The sequence below is a fragment of the Cervus canadensis genome, chromosome 4 (genome assembly GCF_019320065.1).
Source record: "Cervus canadensis isolate Bull #8, Minnesota chromosome 4, ASM1932006v1, whole genome shotgun sequence".
NCBI classification, from domain to species: Eukaryota; Metazoa; Chordata; class Mammalia; order Artiodactyla; family Cervidae; genus Cervus; species Cervus canadensis.
Window position 1 is genome coordinate 100054950 of NC_057389.1, and position 27829 is coordinate 100082778.

Sequence of the window (27829 nt, forward strand, 5' to 3'; positions counted from 1 at the left end):
GCTCAGTGGTAAAGAATATGCCTGCAATGCAGGAGCGGCAGGAGATGCAGGTTCATTCCCTGGGTCAGGGAGATCCCCTGGAGGTAGGGCATGGCAACCCACTCCAGTATTCTTGCCTGGAGAATCCCGTGAACAGAGGAGTCTGGTGGGCCACAAAGATTCTGACACAATGAAGTGACTTAGAATACATGCAAAGGTTAATTGATATGTACAATGAAGTAGGAAAAGTGCTAGTCTAGAACAGATTTACTCATTTTCCCACTCTTGACATTTTGGAGCAATTATTTTTGTGTGGTACAGTCCTGGAAACATAAAAGATATGGATGGGTTCAGTCCCTGAGTTGGGAAAATCCCCTGGAGGAGGAAATGGCAGCCCACTCCAGTGTTTTTACCTGGAGAATCTCATGGACAGAAGAATCTTGAGGGCTACAGTCCATAGAGTCAAAAAGAGTCAGACACAATTGAAACGACTTAACACACACACACACACACACACACACACACACACACACACACACACACACACACCCTGGACATTGCAGTTGTTTAGCAAAATCCCTTCAGACAAGGCCAAATATTATTGAGGCCAAAGACATTTCTGGTTGAGAACCACTTGTGCAGAGTTTGAAAGCTGGAAACTATCTGACAAGATTCCAATAAAGGCCTCATGCCTTACTCAGGTTATCACTGGCAGATCACTAATTCCCATGAAGCCCGTTTCTGCAACAAAAAACAGATTTCATAATAGTACCATCTCATGGAATGGTCTTTACTAAAATTAAATTATTATGTAATCCCTATATGGTGTTATGATCCAAAAATGTCTCCTATGATTAACAAATATTTTAATGAGGGACTGAACAACTAGTCTTAACTTGTGCTGTAAGTATTAAATTTTCACATGTTTTGGCAAAATTATGAATTGAAACAGTGTACTGTCCAAGGTTTTGTATTAAAGGAACAAAATTGTCCCACTGCTTGAAGATGGTAATAGTCATTTTCTAGAGGTAGCAGGAGTGGTGACTCATCAGGATTGATGCTTTGATTAGGAACCTAATAAAGACAGAATCCTCAGACTGAGATTCTGGAGAAATTTGAACTCAGAATTGGGATGAAGTGCTACAAGGGTCAGACACAACTCAAGTGACTTAGCACACACACTGCAACTTTAAGGTTTATTCCAGTAGGCAAACACAAGAGGTCATGGAAGGAGTAATAAACACTGAATTCATCTGGCTTGTAACATTGTCTCCTAGACACAGAGAATGAGCAGGTAAACTTTCCTACCTGCCCAGATTTCCCTCAGGGAAATCAGCTATTAGAGGTGGTGATACAAGAGGGAAATGTACCTAATTTGAGCAGACACTGGGAGCTGTAAATATCTCCTCTGCTGCATCCCTCCACCTGCCCATCCTTGGGCTGCATGGTGCACGGCTGTTGCTTGTGGAGTTATAACTCTGGTTGGGGGACCAATGATTCACTCCATCCTTCTGTCTTATCTAGAAACTGAGCTTCTATCTCCATCATCAACCAACCAACAGAAATTTCAACATTTATGTTCAAATGTTCCTCTTAGAGACTCCAACCAGGTGAGTCCAAGAGCCCAGGAAATAATGCAGGATATGGTCAAAGGGAATGGCAGGCAAGAATGTTTACCTGAGTTCACTTGAGAGCCACTGCAGACTAACCCAGAGCTACGATTTCTGTAGTTGTTTGTTTGCTTGATTAGTTATGACTATATTAATTTATGATGCTCAAAAGAGAAGGACATATTGAATCTACAATCACGGGTCAATGTTGACTACTAAATGGTGGACATAAAAGCCCAATTAGAAGAAGAAATGAGATATGAAAAGTACTTCTTAAAAATAGAACCTAAGTCCAGGGAGCTTTGAGATTAACTGGAGTAGAGAATAGAGTATTAGCTGTGCTGGGATGTACAGGGATGTAAGGACTATTTTTAATATAGAGCATATTTGACTACTGATGAGAAATATACAGACCAGGCAATGTTGCCACACATTACCTTGCAACAACAGTTCATGAGACATATATTTCAGAATAATATGTCTCTCGGTATTCAAATAAAAAAAATATTATGGAAAGGACTGTGTTAATGAATGTAATTTGCAATTATTTTATTTACACTAAGTTTGAATACATGTGTAGTTGGCCAGTTATTTTCTCCATTGAAAAATTAGTGATTTTCCTTTCAATTCCTTTACTTTTGTACAGTAAATACAACATATTTTTATTCTTTTTTAAAAATAATTGTATTGTTTCAAATTAGAATTGTTAACATGAAGCAGATGTTTGTGATTATTTCATATATGTATAGAAGAATTTGTTCAGAATGTCCAGAATTTATAAATTTTATGTGGTAAAATCTGTGTCACCTTATGTTCCTTCCCATCATTACTTTAAAGATTTAGCTGGAATGAAGAATTCTTACTTAAATATTTTTACTTGCAAATCCTTGCTTTAAACAGAAATGAAAATGAATGTTCCCGTGCATTTTATGAGCTAATAAGTCATGCTTTATACGTGTTCTCACTATTTCCCACATCTCTTATTCCTCATTGTTCAATTTATTTTATTGTGATTAGATTTACTTATAAAAGTTGCATCATGTTCAATCAACATATGGAAGACTTTCTTTGCATTTAGCTTAAGATCGCCTTTATCTTCTAAATTTGTATTTGAGTTCATACGTCCCTGTGTAAGAGGAAGTAACAACTTAGGTACCATTTCCCCCCAACATTTTAAAATATTTTCTGTCATGTTATTTTATTTCCAAGACATTTCCAAAATTGATAAAGCTGATATTACTAAAATTTTTTAAAATGTGCATCTTTCATAAGTTGGTTTTGGATGTCCCTTCAATTTTGCTTCATCTATTTTTTTGTTGTTGTTGTTAACATTGAATATTACAAAGTGTTGAAGACACATAACGTGGGCAAGGGAGATCTTATGACTTGGAAGTTTCAGCCCAGCATGGAGACCTCTTTGTTCCTCAATATCTTCTGACACCAGCTGTCCTCACTCTCCATCCTGTTCATTTCCCTCATGGGACTGGCTTCCTTTTTGGACTGAAACATCTTAAACAAGCACTTTCCTTAGGCCTTCACACTCACTGTCCCCTTGCCAGGAGCACACCTTCCAGGTGGACTCACGGCCCTGGTTCTCTCTTCCTTGAGGTCTTTCCAGTTATCCCCTTGTTTACAGGTCTAGATTAACATGTGTATACAACAGATGTCACTCTTCCCCATCTCCCCTTTACCTCCTTTCTTTTCCTTCATAACAGCTGTAACAAATGACATGCCATATAACTTTTATTTTCTTCTGTCTCCATAGACAGAAGTTAGGAGCTTTCGTTGTTCAACACCGTGTGCTTCTTGCATAGACAGTATATTAAGTACCTGGTACATTATCTCAATTCAATTTATATCCTCAAATATGTGAAAGAATGTCCCATTAAATCTGTAAAATATCTGACATCTTGGGAAAAACTCTGATAGTTTTTCTGGGAAAAACTTGAACCAGTTTGCTAATTAGAGATGGCACAAGAAGCTCCCTAAAGTGCATGAAATCCATGAATAGAATATTGAAAGTAATTTCTTTATGGTGAAATATAAATGGTAGCATTTCAGCAATGTGGTAATGCCCATTTATGTGAACATTAGTCATTTTATTTCCCCCTTTTCTCATAGCCACCACAAGGCACCAAGGAACCTAACAGGAAATAATGAATTTCTTCTTATGGGATTTTCAGAGGAGTCAGAATTGCAACCCCTGATATTTGGACTTTTTCTCTCCATGTACCTGATCACTGTGTTTGGAAACCTGCTTATCATCCTGGCTGTCAGCTCAGACTCCCACCTCCATACCCCCATGTACTTCTTCCTTTCCAACCTGTCCTTTGTAGACATCTGCTTCACCTCCATCACCATCCCAAAGATGCTGTGGAACATCCAAACCCAGAATAAAGTCATAACCTATGAAGGCTGCATCATCCAGATGTACTTTTTCTTACTTTTTTCCGGACTGGACATCTTCCTCCTGACCGTGATGGCCTATGACCGATATGTGGCCATCTGTCACCCCCTGCACTACATGGTCATCATGAACCCCTGGCTCTGTGAACTGTTGGTGCTGGTGTCCTGGATCATAAGTGCCCTGCATTCCTTGTTAGAAACCTTAATGGTGTTGCAACTGTCCTTCTGTACAGTCTTAGAAATCCCTCATTTTTTCTGTGAAGTCAATCAGATGATACAACTTGCAAATTCTGACACCTTTCTCAATAATGTGGTGATGTATTCTGGAGCTGTGCTGCTGGCTGGTAGTTCCCTCGTGTGTATCCTTTACTCTTACTCTAAGATAGTTTCCTCCGTACAAGGAATGGCATCAGCTCAGGGGAAGTATAAAGCATTTTCCACCTGTGCATCTCACCTCTCAGTTGTCTCCTTATTTTATTGCACAGGCTTAGGAGTGTACCTTAGCTCTGCTGTTATTCATAGTTTACACTCAAGTGCAAGAGCCTCAGTGATGTACACTGTGGTCACACCCATGCTGAACCCCTTCATCTACAGTCTGAGAAATAAAGACTTACAGAGAGGTTTGAAAATGTCCTTTGGAAAGGTAAGTATAAAAGCCCTATTTTCCTAGGACTTAAAAAGTACCCATGATAGCAGAGTTCAAAGCCTGAGCCCAGTGTTCTCAGCCTCATTTGCTCAGACTTATGGAGAAGGAAAGTTATGACCAACCTAGATAGCATATTAAAAAGCAGAGACATTACTTTGCCAACAAAGGTCCGTCTGGTCAAGGCTATGTTTTTTCCAGTGGTCATGTATGGATGTGAGAGTTGGACTGTGAAGAAAGCTGAGCGCCGAAAAATTGATGCTTTTGAACTGTGGTATTGGAGAAGACTCTGGAGAGTCCCTTAGACTACAATGAGATCCAACCAGTCCATCCTAAAGGAGATCAGTCCTGGGTGTTCATTGGAAGGACTGATGCTGAAGCTGAAACTCCAGTACTTTGGCCACCTCATGTGAAGAGTTGACTCACTGGAAAAGACCCTGATGCTGGGAGGGATTGGGGGCAGGAGGAGAAGGGGGCGACAGAAGATGAGATGGCTGGATGGCATCACTGACTGGATAGGCATGAGTTTGAGTAAACTCTGGGAGTTGGTGATGGACAGGGAGGCCTGGCGTACTGCGATCCATGGGGTCGCAAAGAGTCGGACACGACTGAGCGACTGAACTGAACTGAACTGATGGAGATAGAAAATGTCTCTTCTATTTTTCTTGGAATTTATATTTTGTTTCTAACTTCTCTGTACAATTTATGTAACTCATTCTTAAATTTTTTGATATCTATGAAATGTCAAGTTTTTTTTTTTTTGTTTTGTTTTTTTTCCTTTTTGATTTTCCTCTTCTACCAATTGTAATCCAAATATTGGATGTGAAGGATTTGGAAATTTCCATTCATCTCAAGGAACTACATGGATCACTTAAGAATAATTTCTTCTCATATTCAGTATATCATACTGAGCATTTTTCATTTTATTTGCCTAAATGAATTGTCATGACTTATGCTACTCCTGTGGGGAGGAGAAAAACTCCTCTTGACAACAACAGCTATTTATATAAAGTTCTTAAAGAAGAAAATCTGAGACCACTGTTTCATCCCTTTTCTGAGTGTCATTCTTTGCATATCATTATGGTAATTGCCAGGCTTCCCATGTGGCACAGTGGTAAAGAATATGCCTGCCAATGCAGCAGACTCAGTTTTGATCCCTAGGTTGGGAAGATCCCCTTTAAAAGGAAATGGCAACCTACTCTGGTATTCTTTTTTTTTTCTTTTCATTTATTTTTATTAGTTGGAGGCTAATTACTTTACAATATTGTAGTGGTTTTTGTCATACATTGATATGAATCAGCCATGGATTTACATGTATTCCCCATCCTGATCCCCCCTTCCACCTCCCTCTCCACCCGATTCCTCTGGGTCTTCCTGGTGCACCAGGCCCAAGCACTTGTCTCATGCATCCAGCCTGGGCTGGTGATCTGTTTCACCCTAGATAATATACTTGTGAAAGAATGAAACTAGAACACTTTCTAACACATACACAAAAATAAACTCAAAATGGATTAAAGATCTAAATATAAGACCAGAAACTATAAAACTCCTAGAGGAGATCATAGGCAAAACACTCTCCGACATAAATCACAGCAGGATCCTCTATGACCCACCTGCTAGTATTCTTTCCTGGGAAATTCCACGGACAGGAATCTGGTAGGTTACAGTCCACAGGATCGGTCACAAAGAGTTAGACATGATTGAGCACGCAGGCACACATGCAGTGTAATTTTTGTTCCTGATAACCCAAACTTTACAATACTGGTTGTTTTCACTAATATAAGATACTTTTATATGCATTAGGATCTTATTCTTCTATACAGCCTGTGTCCACTGTGTCTACCATAGATACTGGAAATCATGGATAATAAAGTACATTTTTCCAAGCATAATCTACATGTGAACACAAATATGAGAGAATAGATGGATATAATATAGTTTTAGAGTAGAACTGATCTTTTTTTTCCCATTTATTTGTATTAGTTGGAGGCTAATTACTTTACAATATTGTAGTGGTTTTTGTCATACATTGACATGAATCAGCCATGGATTTATGTGTATTCCCCATCCCGATCCCCCCTTCCACCTCCCTCTCTACCCGATTCCTCTGGGTCTTCCCGGTGCACCAGGCCCAAGCACTTGTCTCATGTGTCCAACCTGGGCTGGTGATCTGTTTCACCCTAGATAATAGACATGTTTTGATGCTGTTCTCTCGAAACATCCCACCCTCGCCTTCTCCCACAGAGTCCAAAAGTCTGTTCTGTACATCTGTGTCTCTTTTTCTGTTTTGCATATAGGGTTATTGTTACCATCTTTCTAAATTCCATATATATGTGTTAGTATACTGTATTGGTCTTTATCTTTCTGGCTTACTTCACTCTGTATAATGGGCTCCAGTTTCATCCATCTCATTAGAACTGATTCAAATGAATTCTTTTTAATGGCTGAGTAATATTCCATGGTGTATATGTACCACAGCTTCCTTATCCATCCATCTGCTGATGGGCATCTAGGTTGCTTCCATGTCCTGGCTATTATAAACAGTGCTGTGATGAACATTGGGGTACACATGTCTCTTTCAGATAAATAAACAAATGGGACCTAATTAAACCTAAAAGCTTTTGCACAACAAAAGCAAGGTGAAAAGACAGCCCTCAGATTGGGAGAAAATAACAGCAAATGAAGCAATAGACAAAGGATCAATCTCAAAAATATACAAGCAACTCCTGCAGCTCAATTCCAGAAGAATAAATGACCCAATCAAAACATGGGCCAAAGAACTAAATAGACATTTCTCCAAAGAAGACATACAGATGGCTAACAAACACATGAAAAGATGCTCAACATCACTCATTATCAGAGAAATGCAAATCAAAACCACAACGAGGTACCATTACACACCAGTCAGGATGGCTGCTATCCAAAAGTCTAAAGCAATAAATGCTGGAGAGGGTGTGGAGAAAAGGGAACCCTCTTACACTGTTGGTGGGAATGCAAACTAGTACAGCCGCTATGGAAAACAGTGTGGAGATTTCTTAAAAAACTGGAAATAGAACTGCCATATGACCCAGCAATCCCACTTCTGGTCATACACACCGAGAACTGATCTTTTTTTTTTTTTTTTTTTTGAGAACTGATCTTAAGTATGACAAAGGAAAGTATTAGATCACACATTTATTACTATACAGCACATTTCTTTTTTGGAGAGTTAATGTATTCTTTCAAATATGCACCATCGCTGTCTATTTGTAAGGTGTATTCATTGAACTGAGAACTAGTGCTATGTTTAGCTTTTTTTTTTTATTAAATTTCTTTCTTGTATATGTTTGAAAATTTCGAGTGCTTTCAGAAAATCTTTATCTTTTCACTTCTCCAAATGAAATATATCCAATAATCATAATTCTGTCACAAACAGTATAGAGGCAGAAAATGTACAATAGCAGTATCATCCATTAGATGTCATCCTAATAATCAAAGGATGACTTGCTGGAAAGCTTGGGTTCCTGTTCAGAAATGTGATTCAGGACCACAGGTGCTGTGCTAACATTCAAGTCCTTCCAACCTGTCCACGTGACCTCAAAGGGACTGAATGCAATGGAGTCACTTTTTCATACAGTTATATGAAATGAACTTGAATAACAAAGTAATTATGAATGGTACCTTTCAAATATCAGAACAAAAGTCTTGAATTAGTAGAATCAGATTATTATAGATTATTGCCCTCAGTTCTGTTTAATTAGATTGTTGTGTCAGGTGTTGTTACATACAAACTTTCCCGAAATAAAATTGTTAGTAAAATTTCTTCATTGTCAAATGAAGTGATACAGTGGGGAGTTGCTCTGATATCTCCAGGGCTTCTAGCCCTCCAGGTTCATGAATCTGTAGTCAGGCATGAATCTCTCTAGCATGTTTCTAAATTTCATCTGTAATGCTGTGTGTGGCCTTACTGCTCTTCTTGAACCAACTAATAATATTTTATTCCTTTTATATATGTAGGCTAATCTTCCAGTTTTCAGGTGAAGTGAGTTTATTAAATGTGAATTACTTTAATTTAATTTGACTACTATAATACCCACATGTAAAACTTTGCTTCTTCCCAGTTGGAAGAGATGTCTCCTGCCCTGTTAGGTGTGACTCACCTGTCTATACTTCATTGCCTATCCTGGTGTGCATACTAGAATTTAGAATGCTAATAAATTTGTTAAAGCATAATTGAAAACAATAAACTGTGCCCATTAAAGTATGTGAACTGAAGAATTTTAAAAGCCACAAAAATTTAGAGTTTATACTGCCTGGTTCTATTTGTGTAATCCAAGAAGGTATATAATAAGTTTGTCTGCTATGTTATGTAATGGTTGGCCTTCCCTGGTGGCTCAGCAGGAAAGAATCTACCTGCCAATGCAAGAGATGAGGGTTTGATCCCTGGGTCAGAAAGATCCCCTGGAGAAGGAAATTTCCCACTCCAGTATTCTTGTCTGGGAAATCCCATGGAGAGAAGAACCTGGCCATCTACAGTCCATAGGGCTGCAAAAGAGTCAGACACAACTTTAACAACTAAACAACAACAGCATGTAATTGCTATAAATGTAATCCCCAAAGTTCCTCTTTCTTTACTTCTGAAGGTGATACAGAAAAGTAAACCTATTTTCTGAGGGATGCTATGAGAAAACTGCAAGAATATTTGGATAATCTAAAGAATACATTTAAGGGTAAGAGTTGTATGTGTATGTGTGTGCACTATTTGTATATATTTTATCTTACACACACACACACACACACACACATACATATCCACACACACAGACACAGAGATAGTCTCATCTATTATGTTGAGAATAATCTCTACAGAAAATTAAAGGGTAAAAGCATGAAAATAATGAAAGTCTTTATTAACATGGAATTTAAGGAATGTAGAAATTCAGAAAAAATATTTAAAATGGAATGTGAGACATTACTTTTTATATGAACTACTTTTCTTATTATAAGTCTTCAAAATATAACCACATTTATATTAATGCAATGAGGAATTCAATGAACCAGCAAATACAGTAAATATTCAAAATTGCCTCTAGTTTTTTCCTTCAAATTAGGTGGGAGTTCTAACACACACACACACACAATCTTTATCCAGGGAAAACTAAATGACTGAATTGATAAACTTAATAACACTTTACACTTTAATTGCTTTAAAAAATTAAAGATCAGCCACTGATATTCCTTACATCGGGCTGAATAAAATGTCTGCTAAAACTTAGACCCATCTGGACAGTCCAGGGAAGGAGGTATTGGAGGTATTACCTTTCTAGATGACTTTCTGGGGGCATCTGCACTCTTTGGGTTATAGTCCCTCTTCCATCACAAGGCTAGCATCACAGCATCTTCAGATCCCTCTCTGACTCCAGCTCTTCCTCTTCTCTCCTCCACATTTAGAGAACCATTGCTATTGCTTATAGCATCATGGGTAATCCAAGTTAATCTTCTCATTTTAAGGATACTTATTAGCTAATTTATTTTATCAGCTAGCTTTATTCTCTTTTATGTAACTAACATACTCAAAAATTTGAAAAATCATCAGAAAATAAATACCTCTGAGTCCCATTTGTAGAATGGAAAATGAAGGGCATACACTACTATTGATATTTGACAGAATAAACTTCTCCAAATTTAAATAGATAATCCCTATAATGTGCTAAGGTAGGATATGGTACTTAAAATATGAAATACATGTCTTATAACTTAGAGACATATTATAATGAGGGGATAAATGACAGCTATTAACTTCAGATATACGTATGAAATTCCTGATGGTTTTAGCAGAAGAGTCAGGAAACCAGTGTGTGCACTGCCCAATACTTCACTTTAAACAGAGGTGTGCCTCTTATAAAGAGAGAAATGAATTTTTTTCTGAGAGTATCATGGGCTGTGTGTCCTTACAAAAAGTCAATGTATTGACCATCCAAGGGATCCATTCAAGATAGTTGCCTCAGTATCACTTGTTGGAGAGAACTTAACACTGGCATTGGGATAACACTGCCGCTGAGAGTTTAGGCTCCTGGCAGGAGAAAAATTAAGGGAGAAGAATTAATGATAACTAAATTCACCCTGTTTGTAACTTGGTCTCCTGGGAACAGAATCAGCAGGAATAGAAAAGCATCATTTTTGTCCAGACCAAGTACCACAGGGAAATCATGTGTTTACAGGTCACTGTATTAATAACAAGAGGGAAATGTATTTAATGTGTAGACAGAGAGAGCTGTAAATAGCTCCTCTACTGCATCCCTGAGCTTGTACAACCTAGGCGTGGAGGAGACAAGCTTTTGTTTTCGGAATTCAAAGTCTGAGTAAAGAACCAAGACTCGCCCCCCAAGTGCTGTCTTGTCTGTAGGCAGAGCTTCAATCTCCATCAACCATCCAGGAAGGGATTCAGACTTCCACACAAGGACCTTCCTCTCAGTTTTCATGTAGGTGAGTCAAAGCAGTCAAAAGACACTGAGACAAGTGTCAGATAAAATAAAATTCAAAAATGTTTGCATGACATCACCTGAGAACGAACACAGCCGAACTCAGAACTTGGCAATCACTGGTGTCATTTCCTTGCTTAAAATATCAATGCAAACCAGGAGGCTAAAAAGAGAAGTAAAATAAATAAATAAATAATGAAAAGAGAAGTGTAGACACTGAAATGGGCAAGCAAAACAACAGGAATGAAGGTCCAACTAGAAGAGGGATGAAAGGCATAAAGTGTTTCCAGTAAAAGAAGAACAGGTCCAAATATCTTATTAATTAACTGGGGTAAATAAACTGGGTATTAGCTATGGAAAGCTATAAAATGAAATGGAGGTATTTCTTTCCAACTTAAAGATGGGATTTTCTTTTTTTTTTTTTCTCACCAACTGACTAATTACCATTTAGTTTTCTTATTTAGGTATAGATGCATGTGAGGGGAATTATGAATCGATATAAATTTTGTGTGGTCAAATCTAGTTATGTTTTCTCCATTGCTACAAAAACTATGGTAATGAAATTCAAACTTTGTCTCTAACCGTGGATGATTTTGTCCCCCACAGTAATGTTCAGAGCCTTGTATGGCTGTGACACATTGCTGCTGCTGCTGCTCCTAAGTCACTTCAGTCATGTCCAACTCTGTGCTACCCCATAGATGGAAGCCCACCAGGCTCCCCCATCCCTGGGATTCTCGAGGCAAGAACACTGGAGTGGGTTGCCATTTCCTTCTCCAATGCATGAAAGTCAAAAGTGAAAGGGAAGTCGCTCAGTCCCGTCTGACTCTTGGCGACCCCATGGACTGCAGCCTACCAGGCTCTGCCACCCATGGGATTTTCCAGGCAAGAGTACTGGAGTGGGGTGCCATTGCCTTCTCCAGTAACACACTGAGGGATCAAAAAAGGTCAGGGTTTCTGTGAACAACCCGAAATGCACTGGACAGACTCCACCACAAATAATGTGTTCCAGAATGTCAGCTGTGACAACACTGAAGAACCCAGAATTAAACAATACCTGCATTTTGACTATTTATTGCTGTCTTCAATTTTCCCCCTAAAATGTTGTTAACACTTCACATATCTGCCAGAAAAATCAGAGCATACTCCTGGGCTACTAGTTCAAAAGTTCTCAGCCCTAATTCAACAGATTTTTTTTCCACAGGAGAGAGAGGTTCCATGTTGCTTTCCTAAATCATTCTTGAATTAGAGCAAAACTTTATGTATTTGATCACCATTTTGATTTACCTATTATTATCATATAGCCATATTATATGCCCATTTTTCTAAACAGACTTTCAAATAATTTTTATAAATCCTTGTATTTCAGTTGGCTCTGGGAACATTTTTAGGGCCACAAATTAAAAAAAATTCAGCTGTATATGTCTATTTTCTTACCTCTGAGTCCCTTGCCTTCTTTAAGATGGTTAACTCACTCATAATTTCATACATAGATTTCAAGCTGTCCACCCATAATGTGTTTATTACTCTTACACTGAGGTCATAATCTCTGATTTTTTGTAAGATGTTTGAAGAAGGAATACTTCATATTTTTGTAAGATAGACCTTTAAGCCAGTTTTTATTAATAATTCCATCTTTTCAAATAAAGTGAAATACAACCTTGCCATATGTCAAACATCCAAATGTAATGAGACCTATTTCTGATTCATTCAACAGCAATAACTGAGTATGTGTTACATGATAGAGCATTTTATGAACATAATACATCATATTATTTTATCTCTAGGTTATTGTCAATGTAATTAATCCATGTTGATGTCATAAATTATTGTTATTATATCTTATTCAGATAGCTTTGAAAACTTCTTTTAATTCTGTTTATTACATTTGTTTCAGTGTTGTTCTATTTAGCCTGGTTTCATACTCCTTGTCATATTTTTACTTCCTAACTTTTCATTCTTATAAATTAATTTTTGTACAAATGAACATCTATTCACATACTTTGTTAAAATACAAAGGTGAGAAAAACAGGTGAAATTCCTTCTTGTTTGGATCTTGCACTATGATTAGGAAGACAGAGTACAGTGAAAGAAATGTGTGTAGAATATAGTGTTCTCATTATGATACGAGGACATTACTCAGTGGTAAGTGATGACTGATATGAAGGACATTACTCAGTGGTAAGTGTGGAATTCTCACAATGCGGGTAGGTCTTATGAGTATGGACCTCATGGATACTTGATGTTTGGACAAAGATCAGAACTAAGACTAGAATGAGCCCATAGGATCTATCACAAAAATAATCAAAACCGAAGAATAACAAAGAGATGATGCCACATATGAAAAAGCACTAAAGAGGCTGTTTTTTTTTTTTTTTTGTCTACTATTGAACCATATGTAAACAGTTATTCAAACAGATATGAAACAGGCACAGGGGAATTAAGTTTTACTGCTTGATATTAAAAATGGTCTAAATTCAACCCATATTCATTGTCCTTTACGTACATCCTTTTGTGAAGTGCTGTCTTAATCCTTTTATTCATTTTTCTTTTGGGCAATGCAATCTGCAAATGCCTCATATCATAAAGATACCACTACTTTATCATTTGGATAAAGTTATATTTGATTTTTTAAATTTTTTTCCCAGATGTCAAGGCAATAGAACAGTACATGAATTATCACCAGAACCAAAGATGCTTTTCTCTACCACAGTCTCTCAGGGGCCATTTGAGCTAATTATGTCTTTATTTCCCCTTGTGTCCATTTGACTTTTCTCTCCCCCGCACATCCCTCTCTGTATCTAGATGTATACATATATCTTAAAACCCAGTTTTCAAGAAGAATATAGATATATACATACATATATGTATCCTTTTCTGTGACATAGTGGTAAAGAATAAGAATGCCAGGGTAGGAGATATAAGAGACTTGGGTTTGATTCCTGGTTTGGGAAGATCCCCCGGAGAAGGGAATGGCAATCCACTCCAGTATTCTTGCCTGGAAAATCCCAAGGACAGAGGAGCCTGGCGGGCTACAGTCCATGAGGTGGCAATGGGTCAGACAGGACTGAGCATGCAGGCACAATGTATATACATCCGTTGAACAAATTTTAATGTGTCTTTAGTACAAGGCCATACCAAAGTTGAGTCCCAAGTTTATTGATTCCCAGGAAATTTACAAACTGGAATTTTTGGATACCATTTTACATAATCAGATCTGATCAACTTGAGTTGTATCAAATAAGGGGGAGGAGTGAAAAGGACCTAGGAGTAGCACAGCTTAGGTAGTGAGAGGGTAACAGACAGGAAGGCCAGGGGTCTCCAAACGGACGAAATAGGCTGCAAGTGTCAGACATTTTTTCTCTCTCCCTTATGCAGCAGGAGGAAACAAACTACAAGTTTCAGGGGCTTTTTCCTCTTAAAATTCTGTGTTGCCATGACGATACCTGGTTCCACCTGAATTTAACTTTTCTCAAACCTTTAGCTAACCAATGCATTTTTCTTATGGAAATGTTTTTCTTTCTTTCTTTCTTTTTCTTTTTTTTCCCCTGGACTATAGTTTTACTTATTTTATTTTTTAAAATTTATTTATTTATCTATTTTACTTTACAACGTTGTATTGATTTTCCCATACATTGACTTGAATCCGCCATGGGTGTGGAAATGTTTTTCTTAAGCTGTGTTAGTGAAACTATGTATTTGTGTTGGAATTTGCCTTTCTTCAGAATGGTTCCACCTCAAACTTTTTTTCTTTTCTCAAATCTTGGGCTGATGGTAGCTCAACAAACCAGTATTCATACCATTTATTTTATGGCTGGGAGATGACACACTTCTTGCCATCCTACCTCAAAAATGCATATTGTGGGAGAGGGCCCCGGTGAAACTCTGTCAACCTTGAAGCATCTTTCTTATCTGATTAATAGCTGTCTAACAGACATAAAACATCCAGCTAAAGACCTAGCAGGGGGGCACTCTTTCTGCCCCCTTCTGATGTCTATGTCAAAAGCTTTCTCTGTCTCTTTTATACTTTAATAAAACTTACACAAAAATATTACACAAAAGCTCTGAGAGATCAAGCCTTGTCACTGGCCCCAGATTGAATTCCTCTCCTCCGAAGGCCAAGAATCCCGGCGTCTTTCATGGCTTAGCAACAGCCTTCCAGTAGCCAGTGTGTGTATGTGTATTCTTGCCCTGTATAATGTAAGCAGTGTTCACAGAAGGGATAATAAGCTCACATATTCCAAGGTGACTCATACACAGAAGCCAGAACTCAATCAACAGAAGAGATTCATTTAAACCTATTGGACACCTTTGCAGCAATTTCAAAATGTGCTAGAGGAACATAGTGTGGATGAGGGTTTCCTTGTGACTTGAAGTTTCAGCAGCAACAGGGAAGTCACCTTGGTCTACAGCATCCTGACGCCACCTCTCCTCACACTTCATCATGTGCACTAACCTCCCCAAATTGGCTTTCTTTTTTAAAAACTTGAACATGTTAAACAAGCACCTTTCCCAGGGCTTTTACACCACAGCTGTTACACCAGTGTTCACCTTGCCAGGCACACAATTTCTCCTCCTGGTAAGTTCAGTGTTCCTGCTCTCTCTTTCTTGAGGTCTCTATTCAAATGTCATCTTATTTGCATGTCTTATCTGAACAGTCATAAGAAATAGTATCCCCTCTCTATTCTTTACTTATAGCTCTTTTCAAATTTTTTCATAGCATGAGTCATCATATGACAAGTGATATATATTAACACATATGTAGCCAAATTTCATATATATATATATGGCTTATATTTTCTTTGTGTATAGATTCTTACAGCTTTTGTAGAACTCCATACTCAGCACCTGGGCAGCACCTGAAACAATGTCATTATTCAACTTATATTACCCAAATGAATTGAAAAATTTCTCATTAAATATTTGGAATATATGATAGCCTGCAAAAAAATCTACAAGTGAGACAACCTTGAGAATTTGAGATGACACAGGGAATTCCATGAAGGAGAAAACCCATTAAAAACATACTGAACTTAGGAAAAAACAATTAAATGTACTTAAGTAAAATATAAACAATAGTTTTTCAACAATGTGAGCAATGTCGGTTTTTGTGAAAATAAACATGTCATTTTCTCCTTTCCAGTGGTCAATTCCACCACATGAGACCAATAAACCTGACAAATGTTTCAGAATTTCTTCTTCTGGGACTTTCAGAGGAATCAGAACTGCAGCCCCTTATATATGGGCTTTTCCTCTCCATGTACCTGATTACTGTGTTTGGAAACCTGTTCATCATCCTGGCGGTCAGCTCAGAACCCCACCTCCACACCCCCATGTACTTCTTCCTCTCCAACCTGTCGTTAGTAGACATCTGCTTCACCTCCACCACCATCCCAAAGATGCTGTGGAACATCCAGACTCAGAGCCAAGCTATAACCTATGAAGGGTGCATCATCCAGATGTATTTTTTCACACTGTTTGTAGTTTTGGATGACTTCCTCCTGACTGTGATGGCCTATGACCGGTTTGTGGCCATCTGTCATCCCCTGCACTACACAGTCATCATGAACGCCTGGCTCTGTGCACTGCTGGTTCTGGTGTCCTGGGTCATCGGTATCTTGGATTCCTTCTTACAAACTTTCATGGTGTCAAGGCTGTCCTTCTGTGGAGTGGTAATAATCCCTCACTATTTCTGTGAACTCAAACAGTTGGTTCAAGTTGCCTGTTCTGACGCCCTTCTTAATGACACCATGCTATATTTCTCAGCTGTCTTGCTGGGAGGTGCTCCCTTAGCTGGTATCCTTTACTCCTACTCTAGGATAGTTTCCTGCATACGTGGGATTTCATCGTCTCAGGGGCAGTATAAAGCATTTTCCACCTGTGCATCTCACCTCTCAGTGGTCTCCTTATTTTATTGTACCTGCTTAGGAGTGTATATTTATCCTGCTAATGCCCATAGCTCACACCCAAGTGCAACGGCCTCAGTGATGTACACTGTGGTCACACCCATGCTGAACCCCTTCATCTACAGTCTGAGGAACAAAGACATAAAGAGGGCTCTGAAAGCACTCTTTAAGACTGCAGCTATAAAAGGAAGCCAATTGTTCTGAGCTGAAGGAGGCAGCAAAATTGAAAGTTTTAAAGCCTCATAAGCAGAAATTGAAACGTTTGATCAGATCTTAGAAGTAGAACCTACTCTTTCCATGCTATTGATGGAATTTTCATTTCTTTGACTTCACCTCCTTTATAAATTTATATAGCTCACTTGATTAAGCTTTGTAATTTCTCTCTTATCCAAGAATTGTTGCCTTCATGCTTTCCCACTTGCTAAAATTTGCTTTCAAACTTAAATCTGAGCAATTTGGGGATTACTGTTTATCATTTTAGTCAATAGATTTCTTAAAAAACAATTTATTCTCAAGTAATATTATTGTACCAAATGTTTTCCTTTTGTTTTAATAAAGAATACTCATGAGCTGTACTACTACTATGGAAAAAAAGCAAACAAAAAAACTACTGAACATGGAACAGACTGGTTTCAATTTGGGAAAGGAGTGCGTCAAGGCTGTAAATTGTCACTCTCTTTATTTAACTTATATGCGGAGTACATCATGTGAAATGCTGGGCTGGGTGAAACACAAGCTGGAATCAAGATTGCCAAGAGAAATATCAATAACCTCAGATATGCAGATGACACTACCTTTATGGCAGAAAGTGAAGAACTAAAGAGCCTCTTGATGATAGTGAAAGAGGAGAGTGAAAAAGTTGGCTTAAAGCTCAACATACAGAAAACTAAGATCATGGCAAGCAGTCCCATCACTTCATGGCATACAGATGGAAAATCAATGGAAACAAACAAAATCAAGTGAAACAATTTAATTTCTTGAGATCCAAAAGCACTGCAGATGGTGACTACAGCCATGAAATTAAAAGACCCTTGCTCCTTGGAAGAAAAACTATGGCAAACCTAGATAGCATATTAAAAAGAAGAGACATAACTTGGCCAACAAAATCCATATAATCAAAGGTATGGTTTTTCCAGTAGTCATGTATGGATGTGAGAGCAGGGCCTTATAGAAGTTTGAGCACTGAAGAACTGATGCTTTTGAACTGTGGTGTTGGAGAAGACTCTTGAGAATCCCTTGGACTGCAAGGCGATCCAACTAGTCCATCCTCAAGGAAATCAGTCCTTCATGTTCATTGGAAGGACTGATGCTGAAGCTGAAATTTTGGCCAGCTGATGCAAAGAACTGACTCACTGGAAAAGATCCTGATGCTGGGAAAGATTGAAGGTGGGAGGAGAGGGGACAACAGAGGATGAGATGGTTGGATGGCATCGACTTGATGGACACGAGTTTGTAGATGGTGAAGGACAGGGATGCCTGGTATGCTGCAATCCATGGAGTTGCAAAGAGTCAGACACAACTGAAAACTGAGCAACAACAAAGGCATTCACGGTTACTTATATGTTTATAACAAGGGAAATCTCAGACCACTGATTTCACACTGGTGTGTATCATTCCTTTGTATATTACCACCTTATCTGCTCTTCTTGATATTCTGGAATTCAACAGACATTGTGTTTTATAACTTGTCACTGAATTTTAATCTTCTGGTCACTGTTACATTTTCTGACTCTATTTCCACAATTCTCACCATTTTTGTTGTTTACTTGTTAAGTCGTGTCTGTCTCTTTTGTTACCCCATGTACTGTAGCCCACCAGGCTCCTCTGCCCATGGGATTTTCCAGACAAGAATACTAGAGCAAGTTACCATTTCCTACTCCAGGAGACCTTCCCAATTCAGTGATTGAACCCACATCTCTTGTGTCTTCTGCAGTGGCAGGTGGGTTCTTCACCACTAGTGCCACCTGGCCAATGGCAAAAACAGAATATCACATACAAATCTCCATATGAAGTTTCTAAAGTAATGCAAATTTGAATAAATCATTGGGAATAATAAATATGTGAAATATGAGAAAATAATATTAAAATATAGTTCATATTGCTTGCAAAGTATTTTATTTTCATAATGCACATCTATTCCTTGAGTTATGGAAGATCAATATTCATGTAAAGGGGGATTTACTTTGGAGTTCAAGTGTTGATGGCTTGTTTTATATGTTCTATTTTGGATTATATTCTTGTTTCTCATTGAAAACCTTGAGTTATGCCTACAAATGAATTCTTCTATTGCTCTAAATGAAATATATCCCTCTATTCTAAATAGCCATAATATTTAAGGCATAATGCATATTTATTTTAAATATCACCCATTATGATCATGAATCTCATCGTTCATTATGATCAAGAATGACTTACAAGAAAAGTTTACACAAGAGAAGTTCAGTTCCTGTCTAGTCTAGTGTTTCAGGATCACATATTTTTCTCCCTAAATATTCATTTCCCTCCACACTTCCCTGGTTTCCTGGAAAGGAATCTCAATGAAGTCAAATCTTAATACACATTTCTGAAGTAAACTTGAATAACAGAATTGTATTAAAGTTGTGTTGATATCAAAGCAAATATCAAAAGTAAGAATCAGTGAACGTTTATAAATGCCTTCACTTATACTCAGTTTGGTTGTTGATTAGTAAGTGATTGCTGTATAAGAAGACATCCTGAAAGCAAATAGTTTGATATTTTGTTTTATTAAAAGGTAATGGTAAGGAATTTTTCAGATTTCTGCTAGGATTCTCGTGTGTCTTTACTCACATATAAGTCAGCTGGGCAGGCTCCATTGCTCTTTGCTGAGTTTTCTAATACACTGCAGCTCACCTAGCAGCAGGCTGATCTATCATGGCCTTGGCTGGGACAATCAAGCTCTGCTCCATGTGTCCTCTGGATGGCCCACCTGGATTTGTTTATGTTTCTGAGGTGACTTCCCTGAGATTAGCAGAAATGCATGAAGTCTACTTAAGTCACATCATCATTTTCTCTATATTTCATGAACAAAAGCAGGAAAAAAATAAAAAAGCATCAGTCCAGAGTGGATACAAAGGTGGAGACATAAACTCCATGACCTGATGGAAGGTATTTTATTATCACTTTGTAAAATACGTGAATGCAGATAAAGGTGGAGAATTGGAGTCATGTCCACAAATAGTCAAACATAAGAATACATTTCAAGTCAGCGAAGTTTTGTCTTTAGAGCTGAGGTGACTCTCTTTGAGGTAGAATGTATTTGAGTCTGTTTTTTAAATCCATCCAGACACTCTGTGACTTTTGATTGGTGTGTTGAATCTGTTTACATTTAGAGTGATTATTGATAGATAAGGACTTAGTCCTGCTATTTTTCTCTTTTGTATTCTGGTTACTCTATTTCTCCTTTGATTCTAAAATTTTCCTTATGTTTCTGTCTGCCATTTCAAGTTGGTGGATTTCTATGATGCATCTTTCAGTTTCCTCTTTCTTGATGTTTCATGTCTCTACTCTAGATTTATGGTTACCATGGGTTAATTTAAAATGTCTTGTAGATTAAATAGTACTTTTCCCACTGATTGCATCTTATTTTCATTTGCACATATGGTTCCATACTTTCTTCTTTCCCTTCTGTGCTTTAGTTACCTCAGTTATCCCTTTTCATGTTGATAGTTTGTTACCTAAAGTAGTTATAATTATTGTTTCTGCTTTATCTCTCCTTTACACTTTATGCTATAAAAAGTGCTTAAAACCTATTCTGATACTGTATTAGAATCTTCAAATTCCCCCTATTTATCAACTTACTCAAAATGTTGTGTGATTTTGCATTTTTTGTTTCTGGTAGAAGAGTTCCTTTCAGCATCTATGTAAGGCATGCCTAGTGTTGATGAACTCCCTGAGCATTTGTTGGTCTAAAAGTCTTTATTTATCTTTCATATCTGAATGGTAACTTTGCTGGGTAGAGTATTCTTAGGTGACCGTTTTTGTCTTTCAGTGTTTTCAGAATGACATTCACTCCCTCCTGGTCTCATAGGCTTTCTACTGAGAAATGTGCTGGTAGGCTAATGAAGGTCATGTAGATTACCTTTCCTTTTCCCTGTCCGCTTATAAATTATTTTTTCTTCCTGACTTCAACAATTTTCATATAATGTGTCTTGGGGAAGATCTTTGTGCATTGAGGTAATTAGATGATGTTTAGCTTCATGTAAGTATATATATCGTGTTCCTTCTCCAGGATTGGAGGGTGTAGATTATAATTTGCTTAAATAAGCTTTTGTTCCCTTTTCCCTGTCTTCTCCTTCTGAGATACCCATTACTCTTATGTTGACCTTCAAAAAAAAATTTCACAGATTTTGTTAAGTTTCCTCATATTTTGACTATCTCATTTCTCTCTCCTCTTCTACTTGTGTAATCTTTAGATTTCTATCTTCAAGCTTGTGTATTCTCTCTTTATTTCCAATGATTTTTAGTGCTTTCTTCATCTGTTTGTATGCTGTTGGTGGTGGTGGTGTTTTGGTTTTTTTTTGTTTTTTTTTTTAAATTTTCAGCTTTGGGCTTCCCTGGTTGCTTGGATAGTAAAGAATCTGCCCACAGTGAGGGAGACCTGGATTTGATCTCTGGGTCGGGACAATCTCCTGGAGAATGGAATGGCAACTCACTCCAGTATTCTTGCCTGGAGAATCCCATGGACAGAGGAACCTGGGGGGCTACAGTCCACTGTGTCACAGAGTCAGACATGACTGAGAGAGATTCGTTATTCAGCTTTAAGATTTCTGTTTGCTTCCATTTTAAAGTTTTAACCTTTTTGGTAAAGCACGCCTTCTGTTCATTAATTTCTTATGTCATTGAATTGACTTTCGTAGTTGGCTCAGATGGTAAAGCGTCTGCCTACAATGCAGGAGACCTGAGTTCAATCCCTGGGTTGGGAAGATCTCCTGGAGAAGGCGATGGCAACCCACTCCAGTATTCTTGCCTGGAAAATCCCATGGACGGAGGAACCAGGAAGGCTATAGTCCATGGGTTTGCAAAGAGTCGGACACGACTGAGCAACTTCACTTTCACTTATGGCTCATTAAGTTTCTTCATGGCAGATACTTTGAACTCAATTGGTAAAGCTTTTTCATGGCAGATACTTTGAATTCAGATGGTAAAGAATCTGCCTGCAATGTGGGAGACTTTGGTTTGATCCCTGAGTTGGGAAGATCCCCTGGAGCAGGGAATAGCAACCCACTCCAGGATTCTTGACTAGAGAATTCCGTGGACAGTGGAGCCTGGTGGGCTACAGCCCGTGGGGGTCACAAAGAGTCAGACATGACTGAGCAACTAACACCAGAATGCAATATCCTGTGCTTTGAAGTTTTGTTTCTGGGGAATTATTTTCTTTCTGTGGTAGCGTTACTGTACTTCTTTCTATTGTGTGATGAGTTGTTCCTCTACTGGAGCATTTGAAGTAAGGAACTTGTTGTTCAGTCCCTAAGTCATGTCCAACTATTTGCAACCCTATGAACTGCAGCATTCCAGGCTTCCCTGTCCTTAACTGTCTCCCGGAGTTTGCTCCAACTCATGTCTATGGAGTCAGTGATGCCATTCAATCATCTCATCTTCTCTCACCCCCTTCGCCTCTCGCCCTCAATCTTTCCCAGCATCAGGGTCTTTCCCAAGGAGTCAGGAAAGACTGACTTCACATCACACAGTAAAGTATTGGAGCTTCAGCTTCAGCACCAGTCCTTCCAACGAATATTCAGGACTGATTTCCTTTAGGATGGACTGGTTGGATCCCCTTGCAGTCCAAGGGGCTCTCAAGAATTTTCTCCAGCACCACAATTCAAAAGCATCAATTCTTTCGTGCTCAGTCTTCTTTATTATGGTGCAACTCTCGTATCTGTAAATAACTAATGGAAAAACCATAGCTTTGGCTGTATGGACCTTTGTTGGCAAAGTGATGTCTCTTCTTTCTAATACAATGTCCAGGTTTGTCATAGCTTTTCTTCCAAGGAGCAAACGTCTTAATTTCATGGCTGCACTCAATATCCATAATGATTTTGGAGTCCAAGAAAATAAAATATGTCACTGTTTCTACTTTTTCCACATTTATTAGCCATGAAGTTGAGAGGGTAACAGGTAGGAAGGCTAGATGTCCCCAAGTGGAGGAAGTAAACTGCAAGTGGCAGACTTTTGCTTTTTTCCTTCTCTATACAAAATTAAAAGGAGGTTTCTTTTAAATTGGGTGTTGTTATGATCACACCTGCTTCCCCCTAAACTTAACTTTTCTCAAACCTTGAGCTAACCAATGCATTTTTCTTATGGAAATGTTTTTCTTAAGCTATGTTAATGAACTATGTATTTGCCTTGGAATCTGCCTTTCTTCTAAAAGTTTCAGCCTAAGACTCAAACCTTGAACAGAAAATGGCCCAACAAACCAGTATGTCTTACTCATGGAAATGGTCTCTTAAGCTATGTTAGGGAAGCTATGTGTTTGATTGGAAATCTGCCTTTCTTTAAGATTCATGTCAGTTGTTTTGTGGTGGGGATGATTCACCTTGTGCCAATGCTATCTCAAAATGCATGCTATAGGAGAGGGGCCTGGTTCAGTTCTTTCAGTTCCGAGGTGGTTCTGAATCTGGTTAGCAACTTGCTAACAGACATATAACCTCTGGCTAAAAAACAGCAAGAGGGGCACTCTTTCTGTCTCCTTCTGATATCTATGTCAGAAGCTTCCTCTGTCTCTTTATACTTTAATAAAACTTTATTACACAAAATCTTTGAGTGATTAAGCCTTATCTCTGGCCCTGGATCGAAATCCTCTCCTCTGGAGGTCACGAATCCCGGTGTAGCTCTCAGCTCACAGCCAAACCTTTCAAAGTGATGGGACTGGATGTCATGATCTTAATTGCTTGAATTTTGAATTTTAAGCCAGCTTTTTCACTCTCCTCTTTCATCCTAATCAAGAGGTTCTTTAGTTCCTCTTCACTTTCTGCCATTAGAGTCGTATCATCTGCATATCTGAGGTTGTTGGTATTTCTCGCTGCAATCTTGATTCCAGCTTGAGATTCATCCTGCCCAGCATTTCACGTAATGTACTCCGCATATAAATAAGCAAGGTGACAACATACGGCCTTAAAGTACTCCTGTTCCAATTTTGAACCAGTCAGTTGTTCCATGTAATACTCTCACTGTTGCTTCTTGACCTGCATACGGGTTTCTCAGGAGACAGGTATGGTGGTCTGGTTTTCTTATCTTTCAGAATTTTCCAGTTTGTTGTGATCCACACAGTCAAAGGTTTTATCATAGTCAATGTAGCAGAAGAAAATATTTTTCTAGAATTCCTTTACTTTTTCTATGATCCAGCAGTTGTTGGCAAATTGATCTCTGGTTCCTCTGCTTTTTCTAAATCCAGCTTTTACCTTTTCCTGGTTCAGAATCAGTTAAAAATTTGAGGCTTTGCTCTCATTGTCCAGTAGGTGATAGTATAGTAGTTACAAATTTCTTCTGCCTGAACTGCCTCTGTTTATTGTTCTGCTCTTTCCACCTTCCATCACTTCTGTCAGAGGTGTCATCCTGAGACTTAGCTATTGCTTCTTGTGTCTCTGGCATTTTTGGTACCTTGCTGCTACCAGTGTGGCTGGAATGTTGCCAGGTACCCTGGGTGGGTAGATTTTCTGGTGCACCTGGGAACTTCTGAGACACAGGGTATGATTCCATAAGGGTAGAGTGATGGTAGGTGGTGGAGCTGGGGTTATAAGGGTGCTATGGCATGTTCCTGGTTGCTCAGATGGTAAGGAATGCATCTGCAGTGCAGGAAACCCAGGTTTGATCCCTAGGTAGGCAAGATCCTCTGGAGAAGAAAATAGTTACCCACTTCAGTATTCTTGCCTGGATAATTCCATGGAAAGAGGAGCCTGGTGGCTACAGTCCATTGGGTCACAAAGAGTCAAACAGACTTAAGCAACTTAGCATGCACACACATGACATGTTCAGTGTGTTAATATTCAACAACCTCGGTCGCTGCAGGTGTGGAACTAGGAGGAAGAGTCATGTAACCCTAGATGACTATGGGGATGGGAGCCTATGCCTCATGGCCACCTGTACTCACACCTAATTAGAGATGATGTAGGAGGCTCCATACAGTGCATGAAATCCATGAACAAAATCCTGAAATTAATTTCTTTATGGTAAAATATAAACGGTAGCATTTCAACAATGTAGTAATGCCAATTTATGTGAAAATTTGTTACATTATTTTCTCCTTTTCTCATAGTCACCACCACCGCATGGCACCAAGGAACCTAACAGCAGTTTCTTAATTTCTTCTTATGGGATTTTCAGAGGAATCAGAAATGCAGACCCTCTTATTTATTATTTTTCTCTCCATGCACCTGATCACTGTGTTTGGAAACCTACTCATTATCATTGCTGTCCACTCAGACTCCCACCTCCACAACCCCATGTGCTTCTTCCTCTCCAACCTGTCCTTTGTAAACATCTGTTTCACCTCCACCACCATCCCAAAGATGCTGTGGGGCATCCAGACACAGAGCAAAGTTATCACCTATGAAGGCTGTAGCACCTACCTTCATTTTTTCTTACTTTTGCCAGATGGGATATCTTTCTCCTGAAAGTGATGGCTTATGATCCATATGCAGCCATCTGCCACCCCCTGCACTACACAGTCATCATGAACCCCCGGCTCTGTGGACTGCTGGTGCTGGTGTCCTGGATCATCAGTGTCCTGAATTCCTTGTTAGAAAGCTTAATGGTGCTGTGACTGACCTTCTGTAACATCTCAGAAATCTCACACTTTTTCTGTGAACTCAATCAGATGATCCCACTTGCCAGCTCTGACACCTTTTCCAATAGCGTGGTGATGTACTCTGTAGCTCTGTTTCTGGCTGGTGTTTCCTTCATGTATATCCTTTACCCTTACTCTAAGAAAGTTTCCTTCATACACAGAATCTCATCAGCTCAGGGGAAGTCAAAAGCACTTTCTACCTGTGCATTTCATCTTTCAGTTGCCTACTTATTTTATTGTATAGGCTTAGGATGCATCTTAGCTCTGCTGCTACACACAGCTCAAACTCAAGTGCAACAGCCCCAGTGATGTACACTGTGGTCACATTATGTGGAAAATCTTCATCTATAGTCTGAGAAATAGAGACTTAAAGAGGGGTCTGAACATGTTCTTTGGAAAGGTAAGTATAAAGGGTTCCGTTGTTCTAGGGCTTAAGAGGTAGCTGTAATAGCAGAGCTCAAATTCTTAGCCAAATGTCAATGTTTTGTCGGACTGTAAAGATAGAACATACTTCTTCTATTTTTCTTGGATTTTATATTTTGATTTTGACTTCTTTATATAATTTAGATAACTCACTCTTAAGTTTTGTTATCTATGAGTGCCAAGTTTTTTTTTTTTTTTAAATTTCCATTTGTGTGTTAATCACAGAGTCATGTCTGATTCTGAGGCTCCATGGAGTGTAGCCTGCCATGTTCCTCTGTCCATGGGATTCTCCTGGCAATAATAATGGAGTCAGTTGCTATTTCCTTCTCCAAGGAATCTTTCCAGCCCAGGGATCAAAACTGCATTGGCAGACAGATTCTTTACCACAGGGAAACCCAACCTGAGGAAGTATACTATAAGTTTTTCTGCCTTTTTATGTAATTATTGTAAAAGGAATACCCAAACATTCTGTTTCTTTACTTCTGAAGACCATGCAGAAAAGGGATGCTATGAGAAAAAAAAAAAAACTGTAAAAATACTTGCATAGTCCAAAGAATACATTGAAGGGTAAGGAGTGTATGTGTATGTGTGCATTATCTGTATATATTTTAGTTTAAAAAGCACACACACACACAAACACATACATGCACACAGACTCATATATATTCCCATTTATTATATTGAGAATAACCTTTATAGAAAATGGAGAGTAATAAAATGAAGATAATGAATGTCTTTATTACTATGGAATTTAAGTAATGTAGAAATTTAGATAATGACATTTGAAATAGAATATGAGACCATATGTTTGATATGAATTACTTTTCCTATCTTAACCCCTCAAAATAAAACTGCATTTACATTTATGTAACAAGGATCAGTGAACCAGTGTGTGCACACAGGCTCAGCCGTGTCCTACTCTTTGTGACCCCAAGGACGATAGCCTGCCAGGCTTCTCTGTCCATGGAATTCTCCAGGCAAGAGTACTGGGGTGGGTAGCCATTTCTTTTTCAGGGAATCTTTCCAACCCAGAGATTGAACCCTAGTCTCCTGTGTCTTCTGCATTGGCAAGTAGATTCTTTACCGCTGTGCAACCTGTGAAGCCCATCAATGAACCAGTAAATAAGACAAATATTTCAAATTGCTTCTAATTCCCTTCTTCAATGGAGTTGAAGTGGGGTTCCACTACAAAATACTTTTATCCAGGGGAAACTAAAGAAGTGAATCAAGCTGTCACTCAGTAACCCATTTCTACACTAATGCCTTTTAAAATTAAAGTTCTACAGATCAGCTGTTGATATTCCTTGCATTAGACTGAACAGAAGATATCTGGGAGAGCTCAGACCCGTCTGGACACTCCAGGGAAGAAGGCATTATCTTCCTAGATCACTATCTAGGGGGACTTGCATGCCTTGTCTTATAGTCCTTCCATTTTCAAAGCCAGCATCATAGCATCTTCAAATCTATCTCTGACACCACTTTTTCCTCTTTTCCACATATAGAGAACCATTGCCATTACTCATACCAATGACCATAATTAATCTTCTCATCATAAGGATAATAATTTGCTAATTTATTTAATCATTTACCTTTATTTTTCT

The 27829-nt window shown here is 38.5% G+C and overlaps 2 protein-coding genes across 2 annotated transcripts; both read left to right on the plus strand.

The window, feature by feature from the left end:
• The first annotated feature begins 3729 nt into the window (after window positions 1-3729).
• On the plus strand, window positions 3730-4665 carry LOC122440983 (olfactory receptor-like protein OLF4). The gene has a single exon (XM_043467624.1). The coding sequence runs from the start codon at window positions 3760-3762 to the stop codon at window positions 4663-4665; it is 906 nt and encodes a 301-aa protein (XP_043323559.1). The 5' UTR covers window positions 3730-3759.
• An 11590-nt stretch (window positions 4666-16255) lies between these two features.
• Window positions 16256-17206, plus strand: LOC122440984 (olfactory receptor-like protein OLF4). Its single transcript, XM_043467625.1, has one exon. The coding sequence runs from the start codon at window positions 16256-16258 to the stop codon at window positions 17204-17206; it is 951 nt and encodes a 316-aa protein (XP_043323560.1).
• The last annotated feature ends 10623 nt before the right edge of the window (window positions 17207-27829 follow it).